General features: G+C 52.7%; 10 protein-coding genes across 10 annotated transcripts; 7 read left to right on the top strand and 3 right to left on the bottom strand.

The window, feature by feature from the left end:
- Positions 1-412: 412 nt before the first annotated feature.
- Positions 413-2,000, top strand: PRP21 (SF3a splicing factor complex subunit; the record flags this gene model as incomplete). The annotated part of the gene is made up of 2 exons (XM_056211873.1): positions 413-1,640; positions 1,693-2,000. 2 exons carry the CDS (start codon positions 413-415, stop codon positions 1,998-2,000), a joined length of 1,536 nt encoding a protein of 511 aa, XP_056075346.1.
- Positions 2,001-2,411: 411 nt separating this feature from the next.
- Positions 2,412-2,988, top strand: N0V89_003070 (uncharacterized protein; the record flags this gene model as incomplete). The annotated part of the gene is made up of 4 exons (XM_056211872.1): positions 2,412-2,465; positions 2,593-2,757; positions 2,817-2,929; positions 2,979-2,988. 4 exons carry the CDS (start codon positions 2,412-2,414, stop codon positions 2,986-2,988), a joined length of 342 nt encoding a protein of 113 aa, XP_056075345.1.
- A 690-nt stretch (positions 2,989-3,678) lies between these two features.
- N0V89_003069 (uncharacterized protein) lies at positions 3,679-5,817 on the top strand (the record flags this gene model as incomplete). The annotated part of the gene is made up of 2 exons (XM_056211871.1): positions 3,679-3,687; positions 3,985-5,817. The coding sequence occupies 2 exons, from the start codon at positions 3,679-3,681 to the stop codon at positions 5,815-5,817; spliced, it is 1,842 nt and encodes a 613-aa protein (XP_056075344.1).
- A 338-nt stretch (positions 5,818-6,155) lies between these two features.
- On the bottom strand, positions 6,156-7,037 carry N0V89_003068 (uncharacterized protein; the record flags this gene model as incomplete). Its single annotated transcript, XM_056211870.1, has 1 exon — positions 6,156-7,037. The coding sequence occupies one exon, from the start codon at positions 7,035-7,037 to the stop codon at positions 6,156-6,158; it is 882 nt and encodes a 293-aa protein (XP_056075343.1).
- Positions 7,038-7,475: 438 nt separating this feature from the next.
- Positions 7,476-11,230, top strand: MSH6 (DNA mismatch repair protein msh6; the record flags this gene model as incomplete). Its single annotated transcript, XM_056211869.1, has 3 exons — positions 7,476-7,790; positions 7,914-8,091; positions 8,142-11,230. The coding sequence occupies 3 exons, from the start codon at positions 7,476-7,478 to the stop codon at positions 11,228-11,230; spliced, it is 3,582 nt and encodes a 1,193-aa protein (XP_056075342.1).
- A 487-nt stretch (positions 11,231-11,717) lies between these two features.
- Positions 11,718-12,373, bottom strand: N0V89_003066 (uncharacterized protein; the record flags this gene model as incomplete). The annotated part of the gene is made up of 3 exons (XM_056211868.1): positions 11,718-12,038; positions 12,174-12,203; positions 12,284-12,373. 3 exons carry the CDS (start codon positions 12,371-12,373, stop codon positions 11,718-11,720), a joined length of 441 nt encoding a protein of 146 aa, XP_056075341.1.
- A 523-nt stretch (positions 12,374-12,896) lies between these two features.
- N0V89_003065 (uncharacterized protein) lies at positions 12,897-14,322 on the bottom strand (the record flags this gene model as incomplete). Its single annotated transcript, XM_056211867.1, has 4 exons — positions 12,897-13,135; positions 13,185-13,804; positions 13,853-14,120; positions 14,178-14,322. The coding sequence occupies 4 exons, from the start codon at positions 14,320-14,322 to the stop codon at positions 12,897-12,899; spliced, it is 1,272 nt and encodes a 423-aa protein (XP_056075340.1).
- Positions 14,323-14,555: 233 nt separating this feature from the next.
- Positions 14,556-16,623, top strand: NOP7 (mRNA-binding ribosome synthesis protein nop7; the record flags this gene model as incomplete). The annotated part of the gene is made up of 2 exons (XM_056211866.1): positions 14,556-14,577; positions 14,636-16,623. 2 exons carry the CDS (start codon positions 14,556-14,558, stop codon positions 16,621-16,623), a joined length of 2,010 nt encoding a protein of 669 aa, XP_056075339.1.
- A 490-nt stretch (positions 16,624-17,113) lies between these two features.
- N0V89_003063 (uncharacterized protein) lies at positions 17,114-18,567 on the top strand (the record flags this gene model as incomplete). Its single annotated transcript, XM_056211865.1, has 2 exons — positions 17,114-17,117; positions 17,546-18,567. The coding sequence occupies 2 exons, from the start codon at positions 17,114-17,116 to the stop codon at positions 18,565-18,567; spliced, it is 1,026 nt and encodes a 341-aa protein (XP_056075338.1).
- Positions 18,568-18,832: 265 nt separating this feature from the next.
- Positions 18,833-19,575, top strand: N0V89_003062 (uncharacterized protein; the record flags this gene model as incomplete). The annotated part of the gene is made up of 4 exons (XM_056211864.1): positions 18,833-18,933; positions 18,983-19,055; positions 19,119-19,435; positions 19,518-19,575. The coding sequence occupies 4 exons, from the start codon at positions 18,833-18,835 to the stop codon at positions 19,573-19,575; spliced, it is 549 nt and encodes a 182-aa protein (XP_056075337.1).
- Between the last annotated feature and the right edge of the window lie 182 nt (positions 19,576-19,757).

Here is a 19,757-nt window from a genome sequence, read left to right as displayed (position 1 = left end):
TGCGCACAGAAATGAATCTTAATGACAGTACGAAAGCAGGCACTTTCGGCCTGAAGAAAGTGGTGGTAGTGAAAAGAGCTGAATTAGGGGCGACGACCACAATGTTCGCAGTCCGCTGTGTACCCTGGTTCAAAGTGCAAGGTGTCTTCGCGCCTTACAAGCGAGCCAAGGAAGGGCTGGAGCTGCAGCGGGCAAAAATAGCCAATCTGCAGCAAGCGTACGTACGCTGGGCCAGCTAACACCGGGACCTCGTCAATAATCGGGAAACTCCAGACGCCAAGGCTACGGGGGCCCTCGACGGGAACAACGTAGCACGTGATATCGTCGTCTATGGTCTTTACGTCTAGCCGCGCCGCCAAACTTCGAGCTTTGCGATCAACACCAGCTTTGCGCGAACAACCTCTGCGCAACGATGGCCGCTACCAATGGCGACTCGAGCGATATCGCCGACAACCCGCCTCCGAACGTTATTATACCACCCAAAAATGTGCGCGACGGCATTGCGAAGACGGCCGACTTCGTTCATCGTCGCGGCGAGCGCGACGAGGCCGCCCTGGTTACTCGGGTGCGCGATCAGGGCAAATCCAATATGGCCTTTGTGCTCCCGGAGGACCCTTACAACCCATACTACACCTGGTATCTGCAACAGCTGAAGGACGGCAAAGGCCCGTCCGCAGCAACGGCACGCGTGGTTGCAGACACAAAACCTCAAGGGCCACCCGAGCCGCTCAAGTTCCGCTTTTCGGCGCGCATGCCTCAGATCAACGCAAAAGATCTCGAGATATTACGACTCACCGCGCTGTACACCGCGCGGGTTGGTGAAAACTGGCTGAAGGAGCTGCGCAACCGCGAGTCGGGCAACGCCCAGTTTGAGTTCTTGCGCCCAACTCACAGCTTCTTTCCCTTCTTTCGCGCGCTCGTCGAGCAGTATAAAATACTCCTTGAGGAGGAGCAGACGGTCGAGGCTCGCATAGAGGAGCTTCAGCGCAACATACAGAACCGCTTTCATGTCTTGGACCGCGCAAAGGAGCGCGCCGAGTATGTAAAATATGTGACGCAGCAAAAGCAAAAGGAAGAGAAGAAGGCCGAAGATGAGAAGAAGGAGTATGCTGCCATCGACTGGCACGAATTCGGTGTCATCGCAACCGTATTGTTCGACGAAGGCGACGATGCGGCAGATCTGCCACCGCCGACAAATCTTACTGACCTGCAGTCTGCTTCGTTGGAGCAGAAAGCCATGGTATCGCTATCTGCAAAACGTATCGAGGAGGCCATGCCCGACGACGTCGCATTCTACAATACCTCCCAGCAACCTGTCATGCCACCTTCAGCATACCCAGGTATGCCTTCCATGGCGCTGCCAGTTCAACCTGCGTATGCGCCACCTCCCGCAGTATCATACGGCTACCAACAGACTGCATCGGTGGATTGGCAGGCAGACGAAGCCAGGCAGGCTCGAGAACAACAAGCAGAGCGCGACCAGGCTGCTCGAGCACAGGCCACAGCAAGAGGCGCACCAGGCACTATGCGCATTAGGACAGACTATGTTCCCCGTGGCAAGAAGGCGAACGTGACCACGGTCCAGTGCCCGAATTGCAAGCAGAGTTTCCCTTCAGATGAGATCGAGGAGCATATGCGAAGTAAGCCCCCTTCACTAATTTGGTTCAGATTGTTTGCTAACTGTATGTCTAGTTGAGCTGCTTGACCCTCGGTGGAAGGAACAGCGAGCAAAGACTGAAGCTCGCTACTCTACCGTTATTACCCCCAACGAAGCCGCGAACAACTTGAAACGATTCGCAAGTCAACGTGACGATATATACGACGGTGTTACTGGCATGCCAATAACTGAAGAGGAAGCTGCGCGGCGGAAAAAGGCCGCAACGTCCTATGATGGACAGCCCGACCCGGCGAAAGACGCAGCAAGGCTCCACCAAATGCAATCGATGAATGTGCAGGAGCAGCTGCGTCGTATTCAGGAGAGACACGGTGGTGGTCAATAAATCATGGAGGGCTCATAAGTTCGGAGTCTGGTTTGTGCGATCATGTAAAAGATACGGTACTGCATGGGATGGCGTTCAATTTGGGAGACGGTGTACCTAAGGGACACGCATTTCGATGCGGCGATGGAGTCGGCTTCGCGTGCGCAAGCCTCGCGCGGAGGCAAACCTTCCTTTGCTGAGGTGATCGCGATCCTCAGCAGGATCAACAATATGAAAATAACTTCTGTATCATGTGTGTGCCCAATTGTTATGTGTTCCAACGTGTAGCAACTTGCAGTAGGTTCGGTCGTAAATTATTAGCTCCAGCTTTGAGCTCGGACATCTGGTTTTCCTCCGAACCCAAGCCAATGATATAATTACCAACCAAGTTCTCCCCGCGCGAAACGGCCGTTCACACCGTTCTTACATACCATGCCATTGGCGCAAGCTATTAAAACCGACATGCCGTACCAAGTGCGCTCCCTTGTACGTTGCTCAGCCTCTGGTACCCTGGTGGCGCTCGCGCTGTGACGCTCGCTCGACACGCAGCTTGCCCCCACGAGCGCGCTGAGCCGAAGGATACTCGGAGCAATGTCACTAACGAATCCGATAGTACCGCTCATTATTGAGGCAAGGAAATCAGTTCGCCGCCTATAATTTCCGCGAGTATGCGAAACGGAGAACCCGCGATGGCTTCCGACAGCACCAGAACGAAAGCGAGGAGAGAAGGATACAAGAGCTCGTTCAAGAAGGTCTGAAGACGTTGCAGATGTTGAAGGTAGGCTGCCTCATGAAGATGGATGTGATACTGGACGCAAGCTGATGAGTGGATCGCAGAGACAAACCGTAGTCAGCCAATTCTACCAGCTGGACCGGCTGGTGGTCGAGGGTGGCAAGTCAGGGAAACAAAAGGGCGACGAGGGCGGGATTGTGAGACAGAAGGATCAAGGGTGAGCCATGAACTATCCGTTCGACGGTTGGCCAGCTAACACTGTGTAGGTGGGATTGAGCCTGGGTACGTGACTTATGAATCGCTACGGAATCGGCACGCTCCATGAGGGAAGCGCGAGCAAGTCCGTCAACATGATGCGGCCTGTGAAAAAGACGACAGTGTGCCTCCAATCATTATAGGAGGGATTGTACCATAGTGTGTGTTCAGAAAAGGCGTAGAAGGAAGGGTCACTGTATAACATGAGATACCTCACACCATACAATTGTTAATAAGACATCCGCTCAATGAACTTATAGTATCCGAAAGGCTGTGAGCACATGAAGCTACTCTCCTTCGTCGCAACGTTGATTGTTCAGACCTCCGTTGAAGGTTGCTGTTGAGCAATACCGCTGCTCAACAATGGTACTAGACAAGCAACCATGGAACTGTTCTCAACAAGGAGATACCAAGCAAAGCGCATTTCCTAGAATATCAAGAAACAACGTTGAATGTCTTGTGTCGATTGCTTTCACTTTCACTATCATCACCTAATGGTTGCAAACAACCAGTGTCCGCTGAACAAGGCTTTACATGTCCGGAAACGGATTAGTGCGGCTCGCACGGTCGTACGGCATGCGCGACTTCACCTCGGACGCGCCTGCCCTTCACGCACTGCATCGCGCCGCAACTTCCCGCGAAGGCAACGACGCGCTAGCCTCACCGAGTCGCAACTGCCACGGGCACTTGCTGAGTGAGGAGCCGTCCAACATGGCTCCGGTACGTTTCCTGTGTCTTGCTCATTCCGCGCGTGTCCGTTTGCCTACCGCGACGTTGCATTCCATCCATCCATAACGCAATATATCCCTAGCATGGTCAATGTCTATCCCTGAATCTAGCGAAACGTCTCGCGATGGTTACAGTTCCGCGTTATGAGCCGAGGAGCCTAGACAGAAGCGACCTGATCCAGGAAAAGCAGGACGAAGCAAGCGCCCGGCTCGTGCACTAATATGATATTTGTATATAACATTGGTTGAGTTTTTGTCATTGCATAATCAGCAGCTAACAGGCTTTTAGTTTCGCAACAGGGATCGGTCCAACAGATCTGGACGTGGTCAGGTGGAGCATAACGTGCTTGAAGGACTCCCCATCAATCAGTACAAAGAAGTTGAAATTACCATTGGCCCCAACACTATTGAAAACAAGCAACTGGATCAGAACGACTGGCCGGCGCCCCCTATGCCCCGGGATTCTCACATGTTACCTGAACATTCTCAGCAGATTCTTGCTAGAGCAAGAGCTGGGCGCATCTACAAGCCTCCGGCACCAGTAGAAGAGGACAAAGAGATCTTGGACGAGGAAGAGGAGCACAAGGAGGTTCGCCAGGGGTTTTCAATCAAGAAGTGGGTCAAAGTGCCGAGACACCTTGAGGAGCCCGAACCAGAGTACCTAGCCAAGCGGCGCAAAGGGTTACCATCGCAGTATGTAAACGGCGCCGCAGTAAACCAGCCCACTCCCATGAGGGAGACGAAAGTCAAGAAGACAGATGCAGAGGGCAACGTAAATGTGTACAAGGTTTTGGTCCCCGAAGGGCAGGCAGTTCAAGGCGAAGTACAACCGACGGACGCTGTCCCTGATGCAGCAGCAGTCCCCGCTCCAGGAACTGTGGTAGAAGGCGTTGGTGTTGTGAATGCCGAAGGCGTGGTAGTAGCAAATGATCTACTGCAACAAACTCCTCCCAGAAGAAGACCTCCTCCTCCCAAAAAGAAGAAGAAGAGTGGACCAGGGCGTGGCAAGAAGAAGGTACTTTTTGCGGAAGGGACTACGGAGACAGGAACGCCAATCTCCAGCACTGGCAGCGAATTACTCACCGTGCCGGGTGTCAAACAAGAAGGATCAGTCGAACCATCTGAGGGAGGCGATACTCCAATGCTAGATGCTGGGGACTATGATGAAGGATCCGGAGAAGAAGGTTCGGATGATGACGATAATGACGACCACGAGGACCACGATGACCAGGACGACGCTGGCCATACATCAACGCCTGCGCGAGCGACATCCACTCCTAAAACATCAGCCTCGGCGACGAATGAGTCCATTATTGAACAAGCGGACACGAGCATGCCTGATGCTGCACCCCTCGTGGAAGCTCCGCCTATAGCTGTGACTCAACCAGACCCTCCAACTGAGCCTTCGGCTCCTGCAGTAGACTCCATAGCTGCTGAAACCAACGAACCTTCTGTGCAGCCACCTGTCAAGCCGGAAAAGGAAGAGGCACCTCGGCGGGACCCCTCCAGCTCTCCAGAGCTCCCTCTTTCGACCGTATCGCACAGTCGCCAAAACTCTCTCAATCAATTACCACCAATTCCTACCCCTGAGACTTCGGTAGTCCCGGAGCCTGCTGAAGTCACAGAGCCTGTTGAAACCACCGAGACTGCTGAAGTCGCGGAGCCTGCTGAAGTCGCGGAGCCTGCTGAAGTCGCGGAGCCTGCTGAAGTCGCGGAGCCTGCTGAAGTCACGGAGCCTGCTGAAGTCACGGAGCCTGCTGAAGTCACGGAGCCTGCTGAAGTCACGGAGCCTGCTGAAGTCACAGAGCCTGCCGAAGTCACAGAGCCTGCCGAAGTCACAGAGCCTGCCGAAGTCACAGAGCCTGCTGAAGTCACGGAGCCTGCTGAAGTCACAGAGCCTGCCGAAGTCACAGAGCCTGCCGAAGTCACAGAGTCTGCCGAAGTCACGGAGCCTTTTGCGCCCGAAGCAGCTCCTGTTGAGGAAGTAGCAGCACCAGTCGTGGCGGATCAACCGAACATTACTGCTACGAATCTGGATGTCCCAGCGGACGTCGCAACCGCTCCAGATGGTGAACCGGATTTGCTAGGAAGCCTAGAAAGGCATTTGGAACAGGATAATTAAATCACGGGCACGACTCTATCGTCCCTTCCTGAAAACATATGGTTCAGTTTGTGGGCTTCTCGCAACGTATACCATTCAAACACGGCGTAGATTTGATCTTGCAGGGCGTACGAAACTTTTGGTAGGAGGAACAAGAAGTTTGAAACATCCGTTCTTTGTGCAGCTCGGGGTAACAGTGGTGTCAACGCCTTTGGGCACGCTGTATTATTTAAGTTTTGCTTTTCTACCTTTAACTAGTGTACGATACTACAGCATAATGAGTCGGGACGTTGGTAGATGTGTGTGCATACTGCCGCGCACCCCGTAGTCAAATTCGAATTTTCTAGCTGAGCTAGATATTAGCACGCCTGTCCGGTCGAGCCCATGTAATCCATGTGTTCCTCAACAGACTTTTGCATTGCATCCGTTGCCTCCTCCAGCAACGTCGTTAAAGGTGTATTCGACGCCTTTTCAGCCATGATCTTTGTGAAGTCGTCGTTAATGGCGTCGTTCAGGTTGATTTTTGCGACTCCACGCTGGATCACGCTTTGCAGCATCTCCTTATTACTGAACCACTCGGTACCGGCACCGTGTAGTACGAGACCCACCCTATCTCCAACCTGCTTATGGACACGACTTAATCTGTCGTAGTCGAGTTGTGGTCCCTTTGGCCCGTACTTGCCGTGGACGTTGCCAAAAGCAGGGGCAAGCCAATTGATGCCCAGCGAGACGAATTCTTCGGCTTGCTCGGGGGTCGTAAGAATAGCCTCTAGACCTAACGCCGATACATCTCCTACACCATCTTCACCACCATCAATTCTGCCCGGCTCCGCCTCGGTAATGATGCCCCTCTCGTTGCAGTATTTGACCAATTCTTTTGTCAAGCGGAAATTCTCCTCTTTCTCGTAGTGCGACATATCGACCATGATGCCGTCAAAACCACCAAGATCCGCGGCCTTCTTAACAATTTCGGGTGTCTGCGCATGGTCCATATGTACGCCTACAGGCACTTTGGCATTGTCCGCGGCCTCCTTTGCCGCGTGAACGAGGATGCCGCCTGCGAAGTGGATCGCCCATGGAAAGAGCTGGACGATGACGGGTGATTTCTTGGCTTCAGCGGCTTTGACGCTCGCGATTATGGACTCGATGTTGTAGCAGCAGATGGCGGGAACTGCGTACTTGTTCTTCGCCGCGTGGGTGACGATCTTGAGGCAACGATTTTGTGAGAGATTTGATGCCATTGCAAAGGTTTGGTATGAGTAAAGAAGGGCAGCGAGAGAAGCCGGCACCTGGATATATGCGCGATTTTGTCTATCAAAAGTCTGCCGAGCTACATGAACAGTCGCAATCAACTCTAGATGAACAACTGCCCCTCCTCCCACGCTTTTCGGAACCGTTCCGGTTACGGCATTCCGACATATTTGGTCCCACCGGTTCAATAGAGGAGCTCCTCCATGTCATTAGCCTGGCGGCGAGATTGCCGAAAGCTATGTCACTCAAACGCCGAAAAGTTGCGGGGGTTCGCGCTAAGTGAAACCCGTGGAGCCGTGGACACTTAAGCAACACGTGACAAACGCGTCCCCTGGAGCGCTTGGACCACCGTTCCAGCGCGACATCTTCGCGGTGCGCGTCGTACTCCCATATCTCCTACGCACCGATCTGTTCCGCGCTCTGCCACCATGGTCCGAGGAATAGAGGGAAACGAAATGTCGACTCCGAAGACTTCGTCTCAGAAGAAGCAGCCAGCATCAGGTTCGCAATCCATCAAGAACCAGAAGTCCATCCTGGGTTTCTTCCAGAAGAAGCCGACCAACTCGCCCACGCCTACACGCGAGACGAAACAGGAGATCAACACACCCACTCTCTCGAAGAACCTTTCGGCATCGCTCACGCCCCAACCAAGCAGCGACCCTGTCCAACCGTCGAGTCCCATCCGGCAAGAGCGAGGGATCAGTCAGGGAAAGAATAAAGAGAATGGTCTGCATGCATCTACGGTATCCACACACAGAGAAGCTGACAGAGCCTTGCCAGAAAATACAGGCATCGCAGTCAACAGTCCATCTAGAAAGGCATGTTTATCTCACCGAGACCCAAATGCGTTACTTACTGAGATCTAGGCCCGAAAGACGGTCAATTATACCGAATCGGACGAAGAGGATGACGATGTATTCAAACCGATTGCCAACGGAGCGCGGACAGGAAGGGCTACCAAGCGTAGAAAGGTGGTCATAGATGATGATTCGGACGATGAATTCGAACTTGATGAAGCGACACAGCAAGCCTTAGTTGAAGAAGGTAAGCGTTCTTTGCTTTCAAATTAAATTTATCTCGTTGACACGGCATAGACATCGACGACTTCATCGCGCCGGATGATTCTGAAGAGGATGCCCCTTCGAACAAACGCAAGCGTCAACGACCCATGAAGCCGAGCACAAAGACAGCAATGCCATCTTCACCGTCTGTGCCTATGAAGAGCGATGACAGCGACGACGGGAAAGACATTCTCATGGACGGTGTACCTTCCACTGCACAGCAATGGAAATACGACCCGGACAATCTCGAGCCCTTGAACCCTCGTACAGCTATAAGGGTACCGAAGACGAATGTAAGTAAGGGGAAGACCAAAGCTTCAGCCACGGCACCCGAGCAGCGACACGAATGGCTCACAGATATCCGTGATGCGGACCGGAAGCCTCCAGATCACCCAGAATATGATCCACGAACTCTATATGTCCCACCTGGGGCATGGAAAAAGTTCTCGCCCTTTGAAACACAGTACTGGGAGATCAAGCAGAAATTCTGGGACTCGATCGTGTTCTTCAAAAAAGGAAAATTCTACGAGCTTTATGAGAAGGATGCGGTGATCGGTCACCAGCTTTTCGACTTGAAGCTGACTGATCGGGTCAATATGTGCATGGTCGGAGTACCCGAGGCATCGCTTGACCTGTGGGCTAATCAATTCGTCGCCAAAGGGTATAGGGTGGCCCGAGTAGATCAGATGGAGTCTGCTCTTGCGAAAGAGATGCGCGAGAGAGGTGAAAAGAAGCTGGCGAAGGCCAAGAAGGAGGACAAGGTCATTCGACGTGAGCTGGCCGGTGTCCTCACCTTGGGCACCCTTACTGAAACCGGTATGCTGACAGATGACATGTCAACATACTGCATGGCCATTAAGGAGATTGACCGTGACAATCTACCCGCCTTCGGCATCGCTATCGTGGATACTGCCACGGCGCAATTCCAGCTTTGCGAGTTCACGGATGACATCGACATGACCAAATTTGAAACACTTATAGCGCAAATGCGACCGAAAGAGCTTCTCATAGAAAAGTCATGCATTTCTGCGAAAGCTCTACGCATCTTGAAGAACAATACTACTCCATCGACGCTCTGGAATTACCTTAAACCTGGCAAAGAGTTCTGGTCTGCTGACGACACCATTCGCGAGATCGAAGCGTCTAAGTACTTCGAGTCCGCCACTGAAGATGACATCGAAGCGTGGCCTCCAGTTCTACGCGAGGCTCGCGATCACAGTTTGGCAATGTCAGCTTTCGGCGCCCTACTGCAGTACCTTCGCGTCCTCATGATCGAACGCGAACAGGTCACTCTATGCAACTTTGCATGGTACGATCCAATTCGGAAAGCTACTAGCTTGGTACTTGACGGTCAAAGCCTGATCAATCTCGAAATTTTCGCAAACAACTTCGATGGTTCTGGTGAGGGTACGCTGTTCAAGATGCTCAACAGGTGCATCACGCCGTTCGGCAAGAGACTGCTGAAGCAATGGGTGTGTCATCCTCTAGCAGATGCAAAGAAAATCAATGCACGGCTCGATGCTGTTGATGCGTTGAACTCAAATCCCGATGTTACGGAAAGCTTTACGGCTTCACTGGGTAAACTACCGGATCTGGAACGATTGATCTCCAGGATACACGCCGGACGCTGCAGAGCTCAAGACTTTTTGAATGTCCTCGAAGGATTCGAACAGATTGAGTATTCCTTTGGGTTGCTCATGAAATTCAGCGAAGGTGACAGTATCATCGAACAACTCGTCGCCTCGATGCCAGATCTTTCCAGCGTCTTAGAAGATTGGAAAACTGCATTCGATCGCAAGTTTGTAAAGTCTGATGGCATACTCGTTCCTGCACCAGGTGTAGAGGAGGATTTCGACAACAGCCAGGAAGAGATTAGTACCTGTGAGGCGAATTTGAATCGACTATTGAAGAAAGCCCGGACGGATCTCACCTGTACAGCTATCGTCTACAACGACATTGGAAAAGAGATATACCAATTCGAGGTGCCTAAGAAGGTCAAAGTGCCGAAGGATTGGGATCAGATGTCTGCCACTGCCAAAGTCACACGATACTACTCGCCCGAATTACGTAAACTCGTTCGAGCGCTTCAAGAAGCGCAAGAGACCCACGGACAGATTGTTCGGGATGTGGCTAGTCGCTTCCACGCACGTTTCGACGAGCACTACGCGACTTGGCTCGCTGCCATTAAAGTTGTTGCTCAACTTGATTGCCTTATCAGTCTTGCGAAATCATCGTCCTCGCTTGGAGAACCAAGTTGCCGTCCAGTGTTTACCAACGAGGAACGCACAGTTGTGGATTTCCAAGAACTACGGCATCCCTGCATGTTGAACACCGTGAGCGACTTCATCCCGAACGATATAACACTAGGCGGTCATACTCCCAGTATCAACCTACTTACGGGTGCCAACGCCGCTGGCAAGTCGACCATCCTTCGAATGACATGCATTGCCGTAATCATGGCACAAGTCGGCTGCTATGTGCCTTGCACATCTGCTACGCTCACTCCCATCGATCGTATCATGTCTCGTCTTGGTGCCAACGACAATATATTCGCTGCCCAATCAACCTTCTTCGTCGAACTGTCTGAAACACAGAAGATACTAGCCGAGGCCACGCCGCGATCATTGGTGATTCTGGACGAGCTTGGCCGTGGTACCTCGTCATATGACGGTGTAGCAGTCGCGCAAGCCGTTCTTCACGACATCAGCACTCGCATCGGCTGTGTCGGCTTCTTTGCTACCCACTATCGCTCTTTGGCGAAGGAGTTCGAAGCTCACCCGGAGATCTCGAATAAGAGGATGCGTATCCATGTGGACGATGCTTCACGGTCCATCACCTTCCTATACAAGCTTGAAGATGGCGTCGCTGAAGGGAGCTTTGGTATGCACTGTGCAGCTATGTGCGGAATCCCTAGCAAGGTCATCGAGAGTGCGGAAGTTGCGGCGAAAGAGTGGGAACACACGTCGCGCCTGGGAGAACGAATGGAGGTAAGGAAAGAGGAGGGCGGGGCGTATTTGCCCCTCGGGATACAGAGCGATATTGCTTGGGCTATGCGGGAGGGCATCCAGGGTGTTGGGGACAGAGCGTTGGACACCCTCAGGGCTGCCCTTGCTGCCCTATAAAACGCGGCGTGTACTCGCGCATTCTGTTCATGAAGCGAAACGTTTTTTCGGGATGTTTAAGCAGCATCATCATCATGGGCGTTTCTGTTAACATGGATCATTATATCAGTGTATATTAGCGCCACAAAAGGGACCTTGGATCATAATACTATATTCTTTCGATCGACGTGTCGCAGCGGACAAACATCATTCTGCGTACAATTATATTGTCTCACATATCCTGTGGGTAACAGCATCGGATGCAGGTACATGAATCCGAAACTTTGAGCGTCCTTGATGCACGTTGACTGCATCTGGCACAATTTCGATTGTGTCGTATATGTATTCGAAGGTCATTCACCCAAGCCGCTCGTGGAAGCCCCTCTGTGCACAAAGACGCCAGCTGAACCGTAGCCAGGAATTCCTTGATACCGATAACGCCATCACCTGGTATCTCTAAAACATCGCGAATCACTGCAGTTTCCAACGCCAGCCTTCAAGCGCCACGTTAGAAACCACCTTGATAGTCACCATAGCCACCATAACCACCGTAACCACCATATATCTCATCAGCCTCCGGCTCCGGCTTGACCTTGATATCCTCATCATCCTCCTGCTGCACCTCGGCCTTCTTCTTCTTGGCGGGCGACTCATTGAATGTCTTGTCTGCGCCGCGCTTGGCGGACTTGGGGGTTTTGGCCGCGTTGGTCTTCTTGGGAGTAGAGGCTGGAGTGCCGCCGCTGACACCCGCACCTGCGCCCGCACCATGGGCCTTGAGCTTGCGCTTGATCTTGCCGATCGTGACGGAGGCGCTGCCTTCAGTGTAGCCCTAATGCGTAGGTAGAAAGTCAGCATGAGTTAGGACGGGGTGTGCGAATACTGTGTGCATGTCTCAGCCTAGCGAGAAAGAAATCTTTCTTCTAGCACAGAGATACATCCACTTTGTACCTGGTGGTTTGCTTACGGTCAGGCGGGCGAGCTTTTTGATGTCGATCTGAGAAACGATTTATATTAGGTCTCGTCTGTACTCAAGGGAGGTACTTGATAACAGGCGGTCTCGAATTAGGGACGTACCTTGGGTTCGCTCTCGAAGCACTGCCAGGCGAGCGCGAGAACCTCCATCTCGCGGGCGGTGAAAGCGGAGGCCTCTTCGGTTTTGGCCATTGTTGAGAATTGAGAGACGGTGGAGAATATTCTTTGGATATCGTGTGATTTCTGGGAGACGGATACCAATGTCGATGTGGCTGCTTGACGTTGGCGATTGATGTCAGAACCGTGGAGGAAAAGAAGAGGGAAGAGCTCGAAAGGGCTGAGATACATGTGTCGATAAGCGAGCTAAAGTGCGGCAGCGAAATTCGTGTGGTGAAAGTGAGTGATCATTGTCATATTGCGTGACACAAGTGAAGGGTATCGAATGTGTGATTCACCACGGCAACCCCTAATGAGAGCGGGAAGAGCCTTCGGAAGGAACGCAAACGGGCGAATCGGGGAACTTGCCGTCATGTTTCGACGGCTCTGTGTAACAGGATACAGGCATGAGGATGTCTTGTTTGGAGATAACATGGCGTCTAGTGAATCAGTACACTCTTAGGAAGCGCGATTGAGAGTGTTGGACTTCGCACGGAAGGAACTAGCAGACGCATCGAGGGACAATTATTGCAGAATTGGTATTTAGTGTTGACGCACTCTATATTCGCTTCACCTCCTTGTCCCGCAATTCCGGCCTTTGAACATCCAACTCGTCCCTTAGCGCAGCGAAAAGCGAATCGCCGACTATTATTGACAAGCCCAAGCTCCATACCAGAGTAATGGCGTAGAAGAAATTAGCATTACCCGAACCAGCGTACACCCAAAGATGGTAGAAGGCCGGCCCGAGGAAAGATGCATACAAGACGGCTGCAGAGGCGAGGAAGGTATAGCGCATTACTATTCAAACTTAACACACGTTCATTGTTTTGATAATGACAGCACTTACGAGGAAACAAATGCCTGAACAGAGGCACAAGCGAGAGGTAAAGGGCAGCATCTGCAACGCTAGGATACGGGGTGAAGATGGCAAAGATGCCAGTCAGGGTGGTAGCAACAAACAGAGGCTGTGTTCGAAGGCGGATGGTAAGTCCCGGGGTGTACGATGCGACGTGTAGCCAAAACACCCCCAGGAAGAAATCCCGGAACGAGTCGAACATCTCAGTGAAGAAGTACCACCACAGTCCCACGTTGGGGGTGAGGTCCGGGAGAAGTAGTCGGACGCCATAGGTAGCCTCCAAAAAGTCCCAAGAGCCCGTTAGTAGCGCTGATGCAAAAAGCAATGATCCGCCGACCACAAAAAGGCCCAAAGTATGTACCGAAGTGAAGACCCAGGGGTTGGGAGCTGTTTGAGACTTCTCAGCGCGAGCGTCGTAAAGTAGGACTAGTAGTGGCGGAAACAGGAGTATCGGATGCATGGCGAGATAGGACGCAGCGGATATGGCAAGCAGAAAGGTGGTGCTGGCTCCGTGGCAGGCCTTGGCCATGGCAGTGAGGATGAAGAGATTGGTTAGGGTCGTGGTAGAGCGGGCCATGCAGGTGGCAAGCGTGAAAGGATTGAACAGGAAGCTGTCACGGTCAGTACAAGGCAAGTATGGAATGAGGTACGCGGCATACCCTGCTACAATGGCAGCGCTACTCCATCGCAATCCATGGCGCGATGACTTGAAGAGGCGGGTAGCAGCAGCACACCCGGAGTCTGCAATTTGAGCCAGTGCATGGGCACTCAGCAAGTCTACTATTGTGAAAAGCAGATTCGTCGCAAACGGATGGTCGGAGGCATTGGGGAGGAGGGAGAAGAGCGGGAGCAGTAGCGGTGCCTGGTGGTACACTCCGCCGTCGTAAGGGGAGACATTGTGTGTATAGAGGTAGAGGCCTTCTTGGACTGACAGCGTCGGTCAGCAAATTGTATGGCGGTGGTGGGGAGCTCTCGACAACATACGTCTCTTGAAGCTTGACACGGGCGTGGACAGCTCAACGCGGCCAGTGAGACGATCTGGCAGAGACGGGAAGGTTTGGAAGAGGAGCAGGCGCACAGCGGCGGCGGCGGCAAAGAGCGCAGCCTTCTGCTTGGGTTCGAGAGCCATCTTGGTCACCGCTGGCACTGATGCTGGCTCTCGCAAGTATGCATAACCGTCAACAGGCGGGCGGGAGTGCAGAACCGCCCAGAGCGCAAGGCAAGGGTCCACTTTGGAGCTCCACAACGTCTCTCCCGCGGCGCGTCGGGTCCGGCGAAACTCATCGGAGGACCCGCAACATTTTCTATCTCCTCCGAAATCTTGGCTCTCGTCTTGACCGTCGCCGCGCAAAACCCGCCAACATGGCTAAGATACAGAAAAAAGGTACCTTTGTCTTCTGCCTTGGGTCTCAATCGCATGTGCAATCGCTGACAGCTAGTAGGAAATTCTGGCGCTGCCAAAAACTACATCACGCGCACGCGCGCCGTGAAGAAGCTGCAGATTTCGCTCCCAGACTTTCGCCGTCTGTGCATTTTCAAAGGAATCTACCCTCGCGAACCGCGCAAGAAGAAGAAGGTTTCCAAGGGTTCGACCGCTGCCACCACCTTCTACTATACCAAAGATATCCAGTATCTGCTCCATGAGCCGCTTCTGGCCAAGTTCCGCGAACACAAGGCTGTCGCAAAGAAGATTGCGAAGGCTCTTGGTCGCGGCGAAGCTGGGGATGCCGCACGTCTCGAGAAGAACCTCGCTCCCAAGATCAAGCTCGACCACATCATCAAGGAACGCTACCCCACCTTCACCGATGCCCTGCGCGACCTCGACGATGCTCTCTCTATGCTTTTCCTCTTTGCGAACCTGCCGTCGAGCCAGCACGTCCCTGCTAAGACCATTGCTCTTTGTCAGAAGTTGTGCCACGAATTCGAGCACTACGTAATCACCTCCCACTCGCTGCGCAGGTCGTTCCTATCTATCAAAGGCATCTATTACCAGGCCACCATACAAGGACAGGACGTGCTTTGGCTGGTTCCCTACCGATTCGTGCAAAGAACCGGAGGAGACATCGACTTTAGGATCATGGGCACATTCGTAGAATTCTACACCACGCTGCTCGGCTTCGTCAATTACCGTCTGTACACGTCCATTGGCTTGGTATATCCCCCCAAGTTCAATGCTGATCTGGACGCACAAGGCGCCGAATTGAGCGCGTTCCAGATCGAAGGCAAGAGTGTCGCAACCAATGGAGACGCGTCACACGGTGATGTTTCCGCGACTGCAAACCCGGAAGCCCAGGCGGTTGCCGACAGGATCGCCGCTGCGCCAATTGCTGAAGAAGAACAGCCAGATACTGCTCAAGCAGTGCAAGCCGTTGAAGACGAAAACACGGAGACCATCGACAAATTTGAGGCGGTCGCTCCTGACGCAGATGTCCTGCCTCAACCATCGGCCAGTAGTGCCGAGGTGGCCTCGTTGTTCGCACCGTATACTATTTATCTCTCGCGAGAAACTCCACGTGCCCCCTTGGAATTCATACTGAAGGCCTTTGGTTGCAAACGTGTTGGCTGGGACTCTACTTTGGGAGATGGTGCATTCACCTCGAACGAGTCTGATGCGTCCATCACACATCAAATCGTCGATCGAACATCCATTTCCTCAGAAGAGGCACCAGAAATCGTCGATGGAGCTGCGCCTAAGGTGCAATGGCCGCGGTCGACAATGCCCGGGCGAACTTATGTGCAACCTCAATGGGTGTGGGATTGCATCAATCAGGGAAAGCTGCTTCGTCCGGACCTATACGCTCCTGGTGCTGAACTGCCGCCTCATCTCAGTCCGTGGGTGAAGGCCAAGAAGGGTGAATACGATCCTAACCTGCCTTTGCAAGCACAAGAGCTTGAGGGTGAGGCGGAAGCGTTTGAGGACGAGGAAGAGGTTGCTTCTGAGGCGGAGGAGGCATCAGAAGATGCAGATGATGCAGATGACGCCATGGAGAGTGATGCATCTGTGGAGGCTGGTGAAGGCATGCAAGTCGACGGCTCCGACGACGAAGAAGACGTTGATGATGACGAGCCCCAAGTTGCCGCAGACGACTTCGAGGGATTCGATTCTGATGCTGAATCAGACGTATCTGAGGGCGAAGCTGCTCGACTACAACATCAACGCGAATTAGAAGCAGAGGCTACCGGCAAGAAGCTTGAACCCGAGGTTGAGACGACCAAGTCGAAGAACGCTGCCGTGCGCAAGAAGGCGGAGAAGAAGCGAAAGGAAGAGCAAGAGGAACGCGATCGACAGAAGATGATGCTTTCGAACAAAAAGCGAAAGCTGCTCAAGCGCATCGAGTACGGATCGAACAAGCGGGATGCTGAGGCGGAGAGCCTCAGGAGGAAGAAGCGGCGGCTCGACAAGGCAAAGGCGGCCTCGGAGGCAGTATGAGAGGCATAGACCTTGGAATCTTATTGATGAAATGTCTTTTGCATTTGCAGGCGTCCAGGCGCGTGGCGCATTGGCCATACGAATGAAGCGATTCTACGTACTAGCTATGTCTACCAGAAAAAGTGAATATATTGAGGTCGCGTTGAGCAATTGATGATTATGCTAATCCCTACTACCCGGCACCGTCTTCTTGTTCCTAGAGCTTCATCGGGACGAGATGCGAGACGACATCAATGATGAGGCGGTCTTGGTGGCAGGGATTAATGACTGTTCCTGCGTTGACTCAACGTTGCTCAGCCCCATGCGAATTTGTACATGTACTACAACTTTGGCCATTTCAACTTGCCGCTACCCGCAAACCCGACATCACTTTCACAGAATCAATATCGAACTTACAAACCGCCCCTCGCACAATCATCTCGCGGCCATTCATCTCGCAGCCATTCATCTCGCAGCCGTTCATCTCGCAGCCATTCATCTCGCAGCCATCATGGGTAAGTATTTCGGCTGTTGCTTCCCTATGCGTGGGCAGAAAGTAGCCCCAAGATATTGTCGGCGCCGTCCAGCTTACGCATTACAAGTGTAAATTCATCGGGAGATCGAAGCGCGGAGTTCCTAAGATCTCGCTTCCACTATGTACTCCACTTTGGAGGTCTATCGCGAGTCCCGCCCACATGCATGCAGCCGGCCGGACAGCGTCCGAAAAAAATTGTTCACCGAAATTGAGCGAATCTTTGCCCGCGCACTGAGTATAGAATTTACAGAGTGCAGTTGAAACCAGATTTTCCAGCCTATTGGTTGTCCTGATTGTTTTCTGTATGGTGGAAAGTAGGTGGCTGGTCTACACAATAGGACAGGAGCATTCACCACCAAGCTCGCTTGTGGTCACCCACCGTACAATACCTTGGTATTGAACAATAAGAACTCCAGCAAAAGCGATCAACGTCGACTGAGAAAGTCGTCACTCAAACAAACACACACAACTCTGCTGCGCCGTTCGTGGCCACCCAAAACTTTCTGGTTATGGACTATCGCGTCCTACTGCCGCAGCTTCCACCTGAGCTCAGAGACCTCGTCTACACCCAAACAGTGACTGAAGACAACCAAGCCACCTCTACCGGTCTTGACTTCACAAGGAAAGTCTACGACGCCAGCCACACTAGGGTCGACATCACCCCAGTCCACTGCGGCAATCCCGCCCTATTGGCGCTTCAGCAATACCACTTCCTAGAAGGCGACGAATACCGACACTTCATTCTCAACAATGCAATTCAGCTTCGCATTCACGTTCTCTTCAAAGGCCATACGAACACATTCGTGCAAGAGCATTGGGACAAAAAATTGACAGCGCATCTGAAGAACCTGGCTAAGCGATATCCGTGGCTGCGCAAGGTCACTGACTACGACGTGAGGATCCTGTGGAAGCCAGCGTCGTGGGCGCCAAGCAAGAAGAAGAGGCGCATTGGCGCAATTGCGAAGAGGATGGTGGAGGTCTTGACGCAGGAGATGGATAAGGATTTGAGGATGAGGCGCGGTGTTGTGAAGGCGGGCTTGCGTGTTGCGGATTTCGTGGTTTGCGATCATGTATTGAGGGGTCAGACGTTGGGATTAGGGGAATTTGTTTGGGACTTGGAGGAAGGAAGCGCGAGGAAACAGATTCGTGAAGTTGGCATTGCGCGGGATTCAAGAGGAGTTTGCGATGCGGTCGAAACAGACGGCTACATGCCTTCGAAGTTCAAAGCGGTGCCCAAAACGACCACGACGGCAAAGCTGCACGGGTGGGAACATCAAGAGGAATACGTCAGGAGCTTTCGACGCGATGTGCAGTGGGACCAGGAGGAGATTTTTGGAGCGGGCGAGGCTACAGAAGCACCTACGCAACGAGCTGCTCTGGCAATTGCTGAGGAAATTTCCGCTTTTGGAGAAGCACGATCGCGTAGGTGAGATTGCAGACTACCATAGTAGAACTGCACCAAGCATTGAGAGATTTTCCACATTCGGATTTCATGTGTGATTGTATGAGTTCGTGATTGGGTGCCACTCGGGCCGAGAGCACCCCCACCTACTCACACACCCTTGGCCTTGCACTTGCGCTTCTAGCCGCAGAGCCTCCACGTGGGTTTTGCCCTTGGGTCTACATTTGTGTAACTACTCTCGAGTCCTGCCAGACTGACTTGTTCCTTGATCCCACACAACCAACAATACCACAATGGCTGCGACGGAGAAGAACCAAGTAGAGCTTACCCAAGCCAAGCAACTCAACCATGTGCCTTGGAGTGAAGAATACGAGAAGATGATATCGGGCATGCTGTAACCGCCTCTCAATTCCTCTACAATCAGCCTATTAATATCACATTAGCTACGACTCCCACGACCCCAGCCTAGCAGCAGCCCGTTTCAAAGCCCGCGCCTGGGCCCATGACTACAACACCGTACATTCCCCCCCCCGTCCTTTCCTTTTCCTCTCTCCTGCCACCCTCTAACACCTACCATAGTACTTCCCCCCAGCATCCAGCAACCCAAACTTTGACTCTCTCGCAGCAGAGCGCCTAGAAAGACTCCGCGCTATTCTGGGCCACGTAGGTGAAGAGTCCTTCATCGAGCCCCCCTTTAGGATCGACTACGGCTGCAACATCTCCATCGGCAACCGCTTCTACGCGAACTTCAACTTGACGATTCTGGACTGTAGTTTAGTCACGATAGGCGAGAGGGTGATGCTCGGTCCTAATGTTAGTATCTTTGCGGCGACACATGAGACGGAAGTCGAGAGTCGACGGCAGGATATTGAGTATGGGAGGCCGGTGGTTATTGGGTGAGCCTCCCTTCCCCCTTCCATTTCTCTATCTGTGGTGAGGAGTGAGTGTTTTCAATGGAAGCTAACGTGGGTGGGCCAGGGACGACTGCTGGATTGGAGGGCACGTGGTTATTTTGCCGGGGGGTGACGATTGGTAAGGGTGTTACGGTGGCGGCGAGCTCGGTGGTCACGAAGAGTATCCCGGATTGGAGCGTAGTTATGGGAAGTCCGGCAAAGGTAGTCAAGAAAGTGACGCCAGTGCCGGATTTAAAGGAGGAGTGATTGTGTAAAGATGGAGCATAAGATGGCGCAGCATTGGGTATACAGGGCATGGATAGAG

This window comes from Didymosphaeria variabile (genome assembly GCF_027946475.1).
Source record: "Didymosphaeria variabile strain IMI 356815 chromosome Unknown scaffold_2, whole genome shotgun sequence".
Taxonomy (NCBI): domain Eukaryota; kingdom Fungi; phylum Ascomycota; class Dothideomycetes; order Pleosporales; family Didymosphaeriaceae; genus Didymosphaeria; species Didymosphaeria variabile.
Note: the sequence above shows the minus strand (reverse complement) of the source record. Positions and strands in the feature narration are given on the sequence as shown.